We start from the raw sequence: 11,020 nt of genomic DNA, 5'->3' as shown, positions 1-11,020 counted from the left end.
GTTTTGGAGCGGTGTTGGGAGGTATGAAAATATACTGGTGTTTTGGAGCGGTGTTGGGAGGTATGAAAATATCCTGGTGTTTTGGAGCGGTGTTGGGAGGTATGAAAATATCCTGGTGTTTTGGAGCGGTGTTGGGAGGTATGAAAATATCCTGGTGTTTTGGAGCGGTGTTGGGAGGTATGTAAATATACCGGTGTTTTGAGGTATGAAAATATACTGGTGTTTTGGAGCGGTGTTGGGAGGTATGAAAATATCCTGGTGTTTTGGAGCGGTGTTGGGAGGTATGAAAATATCCTGGTGTTTTGGAGCGGTGTTGGGAGGTATGAAAGTATCCTGGTGTTTTGGAGCGGTGTTGGGAGGTATGAAAATATACTGGTGTTTTGGAGCGCGGTGTTGGGAGGTATGAAAATATCCTGGTGTTTTGGAGCGCGGTGTTGGGAATTGATGAGCACAGGACAGCTAATTACACCAGTTGGAAAAACAAAAGGCAACTATGGTTCAGCGGTGATTCATAATAGTCGTTCACGGTGTTTTGTGCGAGCGCTACAAAAGAAACCGTCCTGTCTCATTTGGTTGAATTAATAAGGCATGTCCACATCTATTCAGCTGGGTGCGAGCGGGGCGGGTTAGGGGGGGGGGGCTCCCTCAAGTGGGAGTCCCGGTGGGGAGAGGGGGGGATTCCGTCAAGGGGGACTCCCAGAGGGGGGAGGGGAGGAGGGGGAAGGGCAGGTGAAGGCTAAACCGCAGAACATCCTGTGACTTTCAGATGGTTCGCACGTGACAGCTGGAGGAGATCGTTACCGCTGCCCCCTCTCTCACACACACACACACACACACACACACACTCCTCTGCCTTTTCACCCCTCCACTTGTCCCAGGAGTCCAGATACATGCAGAGTCCCTGGGGCTAGTTTTTGGGGGCGTCCTCTCCTCCATCATGAGGTCAAGTCCACTCTGGACCGCTGCTGCACTGTATTCCTGTACTCCAAATGCCTGCTAGCGGCCGTGACCTTTTGACCTTCAGTTCAGCTTGGAGACACAGATAGCGCTGCAGAAACCAGCTGGTTTCCTTCTTAGCTTCCAGCCACACATATGATCAGCTAGGGATTGTGTATGAGCCCTTAGCATGTATTGCTAGTGCAAACAACAAACTGATAAACAATGGTAGAAATGATTTATTCTGCCCTCTGGTAAAAAAAAGAAGAAAAAAGTATAATTAACTGTTAATTAACAGTTTTTTGTTTACAGCTATAATTGTCCTGTGAGATAGATTGCACAGTTCATAATCTAATTAAGCCTCTGAAACAATGCTGAATTTGAAGGGGTGGGGCACCAACACAAATAAAGAGGCAGTTGTTAGCTCCAAAATTAGCATTTTATTTGGATGGTTGGGGTCAAGAGATGTATAATTTGTATTCCAGTAGACCAGTACATTATGGTTATCCACAAGGCTGAAGCCCAAAACCTTTCCCAGTCTTAAAGCTGATTCAGTCATTAGTGCCTACCATGTCATACCATCCCACCTACCATGTCATACCATCCCACCCCCCTTTTTGGTACAAATTCAAACAGTTGTGCTGACAAGATCGCTATTTTTTTCCGTTTTTATTTTTTTTTGTCAAATGTTCTTTTTATCCATATTTTATACAAAAAACTCTCTTAACTTCTACACATGTAATGTCACCCGGATTTTTTATTTTTTTCACTTTGTAAATAAATTTTGGAAACAACAGTTCTGTTCATTTTTGTTGTTGTGAAAAGATAAAAACATGCAAAAAACTTTAATTTGTAGTCCAAATTATACATTTACAAGTTTGGAACTTTTTGCACTTCTTCATACACTACATCAAAAGAAAATAGAAAGAAAAAAAAACATTATGTACACACATCTTTTTACAGTGAAGTAAAAGTTGGAAATATCAGATGATGACTAAGGCAAATGAAGTGTACATGGATTTAGACCAAAACAGGTTTTTTTGTGTGTAAAATACTACATCACTTCAGAAATAAATGAAAAAAAAAAACTTATTCTGCTACAAAAGTAATGATTCATAACTCCCTTTATTTGCAACCAGCTGCATAAGTTTAATTTTTTTTAGTGAAAAAGTCTAGAAGTCTAGCGTCTGTACAGTGCTGTTCTGAATTGTTCCTTCCCATCCGAGCTAACAAAGAATCCTTCGTTGTTTCTTCATCTTTGCAAGTTTATTTAAATAACCCTTTCCAACAAACAGGAGCATCCGTGTAACCAAAGAGAAAAAGCATGTAGAAGCATAACCATAGTGTAACATACTTTTTTTAAATGTTTGAAATCACTCCAAAAGTCAGTACCATTAAAGCCTTGAACATAAAACTAATCATTCAGATCCAAAAAAATGTACAAAAAGGCACATTATATCCCAGTGCTTCTGTACTGTGAAATTCAAGTGTAACTGAGCGCATTCAATATCAACGAGTCCAAACGTTGACAGTCCACCAAAATGTTCCCTCTCTCCAATCTCCTCCAAAGCTGGACCACAGCCTGTATGCCTAAGCCTTCAACAAGCATATGTATGCGTAGGACTACAACAATAAGCCTAGGTTGGTTGGTTTTTGAAAAAATCTCAGAATCATTTTTTCTTTTTTGTTTCTTTTCTTGTCATAGTTCCATCACTCTGCTGGGGGGAATATCGGTATATCAGAACTTGTCCACGTCCATCAACAGGGGGGAAAAAAAGAACGAATTCCCCCTTTTTTTCTTTCTTCGCCATTTTCTCTCTCTCTCTCTCTCATCCTTCATATGGGTGGGGGGTAGGGGTAGGGGTGGGGTGGGGGTGGTTGCGTGTCCTCCTAGTCGTCGCTTCCTCCGTACATGTCTGCCAGTTTTCTGAAGCGTGGGCCCCAGTCGTTGAGGTAATCGTAGTCCTGGTCTCCCCCGCTGCTGGACGAGTTGAGGGAGCTTAGGGAGCCGGCTGTGGAGCCGCTGCCCTCGTAGTCGAACACCAGCAGGGAGTCGTAGGGAGGCGCGGTGGGGTCGTTGTCTGCTGCTTTAAGTCCCTGCGCGCCACAAGGGAATAAAAACACCGTTAGATTATAGAGATTTAATTAATTTAATTAATTTAAAGTCCACACACACACACACACACGCACACACACACACACACACACACACACACACCGACGCTGTCATCTGTGACGGGAAAGTGACTCATATCAACAACACATCGCCGCCCCCCCCCCCACCTCTTCCACCCAAACGGGCTAATCTATTCTGAACCCGGTCGGCGCCGCTCCCTCTGTACATGTTCTGGAAATCGGGTCCATGTCCGGATTAATCAGGCTCTTAACGTTCACACGGGTTCACGCTGTGTTCTGGTGGAGATTCTCCTGATGGTTCTGGGATGGAGGGATTATCCCCTACTTGATCAAAAGCCAAGATTGAGCACGACCCAGCAGCCTCAGATCACTGGAATCCTCTCCCCAGATGAGGCAGCCTCTGACCCCGGTGCCTGGCCTCCCCATCCTCTCCGAGGATGAGCCGGCCAACTCTGCCACTGAAACATCTACTGTCTAGTATGAACTCTGCCACTGAAACATCTACTGTCTAGTATGAACTCTGCCACTGAAACATCTACTGTCTAGTATGAACTCTGCCACTGAAACATCTACTGTCTAGTATGAACTCTGCCACTGAAACATCTACTGTCTAGTAGGCAGCGACCATATCTTTATTATTATTTCAATATTTCACCTTTGTGCAAAACGAGGAGAAGCGCTGACCGCGACAGTGGAAGAGATGACAGGAGCGTGTGTGTGTGTGTGTGTGTGTGTGTGTGTGTGCGTGTGTGTGTGTCTTATCGTGCGGTTCTGGGAGGTGGGAGTGCTTCTATCTTGGAAGATTGTGCTTAACATTCCCAGAAGCCGTCATAGCGTCATGAGAGGTCCGCATGGATTGGCTATTGATCTCCAGCCTCGTTCCTTAACAGGACTCGGGAGACTTGATGGATTGCTAATCTAGCGCTGGAGATGTGCTTTTGTCCATGAAGCGTTTTGGACGCGAGCCTGGTTCCTCTTCTCTTATCAGCCACACAGCCGAGGACACCCTAACAAATAATAACTGAATCAAAGAAGCAGAGGCAACAAAACACGGAGGAGGGAACGAGACTTCCTCTGATTGGGACCTTGTGAGAGATTTATAGGTTCCTCTGCCCCGGCCGTTATCAGCAACTGCGATGCTCTCAAATGAAAAAAGATGGATCTGAAAGAAAGCGCCCGGGCACTTAGTGATTATTTTCCACTTGTTAGCCTTGGTTAAATGCCTTGGTTAAATGTTTGCTCTGGGCTTTTGGCGCTGATAATTTGGTGCGAAATATGACAGATGGATCGTTCATTACAATTACAACCGTCACTGCTCCGCTGGTTCGAGCCCCCCCCACTCCGTCTAGAACTAACGAACGAACGCCCCACTGGCGCTTTCATAAGGTTAGTCAATCACACAGCTCAGCCCCCTTTGATTCCATTCAAAGTGACTCAGCCACTGTGCTGGAGACAATCGCCTCTGTTAGTCAGATAGTCAACTGTCCTCAAATTCATGTTCCTGCCATCACCCTCTGCCCCAGGGAGGACAATAGAGAGGAGGAGTGATCAAACTGAGTAGCATCCCTATTCAGAACCGGGCCTGCCAAGCCGCAGGCCCGGTGCCATGTGGGGTGGTGGTGGTGGTGGGGGGGGGGGGCGCTACCTATTTGTATCGTCTACCCCGCCCCCAGTTGAGCTCCTCTTCTACTCAATAGCTCAATCAGGTTCATTATGTCTTCTTAGTTCAAATGATAGTTTTTGTTTCTTCTAAACAGACAAATGTGTCGTAGATGTTTGTTTTTTTACCTTGACAGACGACTGCAGATGTCAGTCGAAACTGTCAAGGTAAAAAAAACACACATCGACTACACATTTGTCTGTTGAAAAGAAACAAAAAGGGTCCTCTTCTCCTCCTCGTGGTGAGACACTGCTGTCTTTCAGAGGCTGTCGCGGGCTCATTTCTATAGCTAAGTGTGAAGATACTGTCATCCTATGAAACTAGAAGACCTCAGGCATCTATTGGTACCAAGCATGTCATGCTAGCTTGTCGGCAAGGCGGTACAATAATACTACAAATGTAAGCTAAATTTTGGCGAGGGGAAAAACTAGCATGGCCATTTTCAAATTGCCCCCTCATCATTTTTAACTGCCCCTCCAGTCACTTCATGCTGGAGCCGGGCCTGCCGAGGCCTCATCTGTGTCTGCCTCCGTGGCAAAGAATGTGGGACCCCCCCCCCCATCATCTACCTGTGAGCCATGAAGGCTGTGTCAGGGTGGTGTTCATGTAATACATGTGACCCCCCCTCTGTGGAAACACACTATCAGTTAAATAATAGACTTTTGTTCCCCCCCCCTGAGAGGTTAAAGTCCACATGCTAAACCTATGCTTCATTTCCCCCCCATCCCTCTTATCTAATTAACAGCCAAAGGCAGTGGGGGCATGGGGTTGTGTGCACAGTCTAGGCTGAAGATCAGAGGCCCCGCCCCCCCCCCTCTGGCAACTAGCCCTTATTGGTCAGGTGACAGGTCAGGTGATCCCCAGCTCCATGTGGCTGAGCTTTAACGACATTCATATCTGGGACTATAAAAACAGAGCCGACACCGCCTGCCTGCCTGCCTGCAGTGTGAATTTCTGGGTCAGGATGTTTGTGGTCTTGAGAAGCCCTGGGGGGGTCACGCAGGGAGGAGCCGGGGGGCATGTAAAAAAACAACCTGCCTGATGATGAAGAATGCTGCGCGCTTTAGCGCCCCATTCTTTACAGAACAGTGCATTCAATCTCACTCAGTATCAGAGCTGTTATGACAAGTGTATTAATATCAGCTGTGTATTCATATGACAAGTGTATTAATATCAGCGGTTATATGACAAGTGTATTAGGTGCTTTTGAAGACGCGCGGTGAGAGAGAAAACGAGGAGGAGGAGGGGCCGGGAGATAGATGTACGGCGCAGGAGAAGCGCGGAGTTTCTAATCTAAAAACATGGGAGCGATCCGAAAAGCGGGAGAGGACTCCCATTTGTAACGCTGTGAAACTGGTGTCTGTTGGAGCCGGTGAAAAATACATGACCCTTCTTTTCATTTGACATTCCCCCTCCACGCCGGAGTCAATGACGGCCTCGGGCGCGTGGAGCGAGCGAGCAGCAGCAGCATCGCTACAGAAAGCCAATGTATCGCCTCTCTCATCCCCTCTTTCTATGCCCGCACGTCTCTAACGCTCGTCTTCTTCTTCTGCTGGTGGAGAGGAGCGAGGAGAAAAACAATTATATCTTAGCGAGTTAGTATCATGTACTTTTTCTGACTCGCTACACGTCTGAAAGCGATGTGTGCCAGATGAGAAATGTTCTCCCGCTGCTGAGAAATGAAGAAAGCAATTCGGATAATAATTGATTCAATTTAAGCTCCTCGTTCTCTGCTTACAGGAGAGCCGCGCACAGCCACCAGATATTAAACTCGGCCGCACATGAATCAAATTGTTTATTTCGACACAACTTTGCCGCGAGAAAGTCATTCAAAGTTGAAAATCAACGGCACTGATCCTTTCATTTCATTTTCATTTTTGATTTGCATTCAGCCATACACACACACAGGTGCTGCATTCAGCCGTACACACACAACACAGGTGCTGCTGCGTGTGTTTCTGGGTATTCTTCTCACCTCGTTGATGAAGTCTCCGATGTCTCCGGGGTGGGGTGCTGCCGACCTCATGGGGTACTGAGGCTCGGGGTGGAGGGGTCTCTCGTCCATACGCCGGACCCCCACGGGCTTGATGGCGTCGGGCTCTATCGTGTCGGGCTGCTGCAGCTGGCTCAGGTCGTAGTCCTGCGGGAGACAAGATGGGAGTTAGCAGGGGGACAAGAGCAAGACCCCAAAACTAGCTTGATGGCAGGGGCCCCAAACCACACCCAGACACACAAAGAACCTCAATATCAGATGATGGTATACAAGGTAGGGATGGGCCATATCGTATCGTTATCGATATATTGTTACAATTCATTATTCATATCGTCAAAAACTCATATTGTGATAATGACAATATTGCAATTTGTGGATGTCATGACGTCACGCTGCATAACGGTATGACGTACGCACAGCAACAACAAGCATGGCAGAAAGCGACTCCACGGGGGAGGAGCTCATTTCAAAAAGGGGAGTGGCTTCAGTAGTGTGGGAGTGGTTTGGTTACAAAAGAGCATGTATACAACAAACCACCGTAATATTTGAAGGCAGATTTGAATATTTGAAGGCAAACTGTTCCGTTTATGCTGACGTATAAAACTATAACACTTATTTTGTTGCAATGGTATGTTCTTGAAATTAACAACAAAACATTTTTGTCATATGGTCAAGGATATTGTTATCGCAGAAATACCCTGAAATATAGTGATATTATTTCAGGGCCATATCACCCAGCTCTAATACACGGGATAGAAAAGTCCAGGTTGTGAAGGTAGAAAGCAGTGTTTGATTTGAGTGGAGGAGAGTACAGGAGCACACAGGAAACATCTCTAATCTGCTGGTTTGAAGCACAACCTCGGGGACAATTGAGGCATTTGAAAGGAGCCAACGTGGAGGGGGTCCACGCTAAGATGTGGAGGGGGTCCACACTAAGACGTGGAGGGAGGGGGTCCACGCTAAGACGTGGAGGGGGTCCACACTAAGACGTGGAGGGGGTCCACACTAAGACGTGGAGGGGGTCCACACTAAGACGTGGAGGGGGTCCACGCTAAGACGTGGAGGGGGTCCACACTAAGACGTGGAGGGGGTCCACACTAAGACGTGGAGGGGGTCCACACTAAGACGTGGAGGGGGTCAACGCTAAGACGTGGAGGGAGGGGGTCCACGCTAAGACGTGGAGGGGGTCCACGCTAAGACGTGGAGGGAGGGGGTCCACGCTAAGACGTGGAGGGGGTCCACGCTAAGACGTGGAGGGAGGGGGTCCACGCTAAGATGTGGAGGGGGTCCACGCTAAGACGTGGAGGGAGGGGGTCCACGCTAAGACGTGGAGGGGGTCCACGCTAAGACGTGGAGGGGGTCCACGCTAAGACGTGGAGGGAGGGGGTCCACGCTAAGACGTGGAGGGGGTCCACGCTAAGACGTGGAGGGAGGGGGTCCACGCTAAGACGTGGAGGGGGTCCACGCTAAGACGTGGAGGGGGTCCACGCTAAGACGTGGAGGGGGTCCACGCTAAGACGTGGAGGGGGTCCACGCTAAGACGTGGAGGGAGGGGGTCCACGCTAAGATGTGGAGGGGGTCCACGCTAAGACGTGGAGGGGGTCCACGCTAAGACGTGGAGGGGGGGGTCCACGCTAAGACGTGGAGGGGGTTCACGCTAAGGAGCAAATCACAAGTGTCAGCAGGGTGTTTGTAGTGGAGAGGCGAGGTGGTGTGTGTGCTGCAGGAAGGGAGACACTACAGGCGGCTGCTTTGCTCTAATCAGTGCCCAAGACACGGGATGGTGGATATGCTAAGCTATCGCTAATCCTATTAACATTACCAAGGCAACCCGGATGGCTCGCAGTTTGTGCAAAGTCATGGGCAGGCAAATAGGAGGAGGAAGAGAGAGAGAGACAGAGACACAGAGACACAGAGAGAGAGAGAGAGAGAGATGAGCTGTGGAGAAGTGTATAGTTCAGCTGAATGGACTGGATGGCATCATCATGGCAGGCAGAGCAGATCTGATAGAGAAAATGGCATCAGAGAGAATCAGGGTGTGTGCCTATTACTGCCTAATCAGCGTGTATGATGGATTGTCCCTCTTTAGAAGATCTTCTGTAATCCATCCATCTCTGATATCCTCCTTCAAAATGCTCTTTGCTCAGTTGCTGCACATGTACCTACACACACACAGACGCACGCGCGCGTGTGGCGTGCACTGCACACACACTCACTGCAGACTATGATAAAAAATAAACAGGAGAATCAAATATAAACTGTGTGTGTGATGATGGCAGCGCACAAACAAACCCAGACACACAAACACAACCAAACACCCAGTCAATTTCACACTAATAAGTCTCATCTCAAAATCCAGAACAAACACATTGATTATTCATGTCTAATTTGATTTCACGGGGAGCGAGTGAACCCTGCAGCTTAGGGCTGGAGAAGAACAATGGTCACCACACATCAGGCAGCAGACCTTCAGGCTGACCTTCCAGAGAGAGGCTCTCCTCTCACTGGAGAGGCCAGGGGTTAGTGACAGCCATAGGGTCTCGCCGGAGGCCAGGAGTTAGTGACGGGCGGTTGCCACATAGCCTTATAGCAGCTGAACTAGCCAGAAATGTGCAATGACACGCCAGTGCCTCCAGGGGATCCACTCTTCACACATACACACTGTGTGTGCCTATAGTGTGGCACGCATGACCCACATGCAAACCGTGGAGAGGAGAGCGGACTGGACTGGATGCTGCACAGGCTCGCCCGCTTCACCCTCTTGAGAGTCTGGAGCCTGAAACTTCACTTGAAATATAAGGTGAAAAATGGCGTTTGGAGAGTCGCCCTGCTGTAACTCCTCTAATATATTCCTAGTAGTTTCTGCATGAGGAGGTTTGATTTTTATAACAAAACTGTGGGTCATGTATTGTAAACGAAAAACAAAAAACTTTTTTGCAAAGCTTCCAAAACCTCCCAAAGCCCACACCATCTGGGGTTAATGTGTAAATCACTTTACTGCAAAGTCATTGGAAGAGAGGGGACTCATCTTTTCTCTTCTACCCACAAACAGCTGTGGCAGTTGGACATGATTTTTTGGGCAGGACTTTTTGGCCCGTCTGGGCGAGGAGCCGCGCGGTCCTGATCAGCTGTCTGCTCTCCTGACAAAACGAAACGAGCGCCTCACAAAAACCCCAATATAAAGCAGGGCAAGAATGGCAGCAGCAACTAAAATCACACACTCCGCTCGCAGCCGAGCGACCCGATGGTCTCTGACACTTCAATTTCCTCCCCAGCAGGAGATAGCAGGGAGGAGAACAGAGAGGTGGGCATTATAAAGACCACATCGCCGGGACAGTCGGGTCCATTTTTTAACCCAACAACACCCCCCCCCCCCCGATTTCACACAGACGAGACCATTTCCTCCTCCAGGCGCCCCCGACACCTCCTCTCACACAATGGAAGCTCATTTTCTCCTCGATAGGTCGTCTGCACATCTGTGAGGGCTTATATACATCACGGCATGCAACAGTTTCCAAATCACCCACTGTGTTTAGTGGCACTTTTATGTGTTTGTGTTTGCCTGCTCTCTCTCTCTCTCTCGCCCGGGCCTATAACCACTGGCAGATGTGCGATGGCTTTTGCAGTCATATTGTTACCTTAGACAGAGCTTCATTATGACGCTCACACACACAGCAGATGTCTGTCTCTCTAATGACATCAGCTTCCCCCAATTATACCAGTCTGAGGCTCTGGGGCTAATTGAGCTGAGCGAGCCGGGGTCTGACCAGGGGTCTGACCGCTCACTCCTGCATTACCTGACTGAGCCACTGGACCAGCAACAAGAACACAACACAGACCTGACTGAGCCACTGGACCAGCAACAAGAACACAACACAGACCTGACTGAGCCACTGGACCAGCAACAAGAACACAACACAGACCATTTGTTCTATTGCTGCTGACCAGTTTATGAAATGATTCCGTTGCTGCTAACAAGGGGTCATTAGGGACAATTGAATTTGTCTGCGTGCGTGTGTGTGTGTGTGTGTGTGTGTGTGTGTGTGAGAGAGAGAGTGAGTGTGTGTGTGTGTGTGTGTGTGAGAGAGAGAGAGAGCGAGTGTGTGTGTGTGTGTGAGAGAGAGAGCGAGTGTGTGTGTGTGTGTGAGAGAGAGGGAGAGGGAGAGGGAGAGAGAGTCAGGATCAGCAGTCTGAATAGGGTGGTATGGAGATGTACCATTATAGATGCCCCGTGGCCTAGCTTGTTATAGCATTTCTACTGTGTGGAGTATTGTGTGTGTGTGTGTGTGTGACTG

At 48.3% G+C, this 11,020-nt stretch overlaps 1 protein-coding gene across 1 annotated transcript in view; it reads right to left on the bottom strand.

Moving 5' to 3' along the window:
* Positions 1-1,393: 1,393 nt before the first annotated feature.
* The window catches only part of LOC310796984 (cadherin-2-like), an 85,011-nt gene continuing 75,384 nt past the window's right edge, over positions 1,394-11,020 (bottom strand). The window contains exons 15-16 of the mRNA XM_083659251.1: positions 6,708-6,872; positions 1,394-3,033 (exon numbers count right to left, since the gene is read on the bottom strand). Coding sequence (XP_083515377.1) covers positions 2,827-3,033; positions 6,708-6,872 — 372 coding nt within the window. The 3' untranslated portion in view covers positions 1,394-2,826. The remainder of the gene's footprint in view (positions 3,034-6,707; positions 6,873-11,020) is intronic.

This window comes from Poromitra crassiceps (assembly GCF_964638095.1).
Source record: "Poromitra crassiceps genome assembly, chromosome: 23".
Lineage (NCBI taxonomy): Eukaryota > Metazoa > Chordata > Actinopteri > Beryciformes > Melamphaidae > Poromitra > Poromitra crassiceps.
The sequence above is the reverse complement of the archived record's forward strand: the minus strand, read 5'-3'. Positions and strand labels throughout refer to the sequence as shown.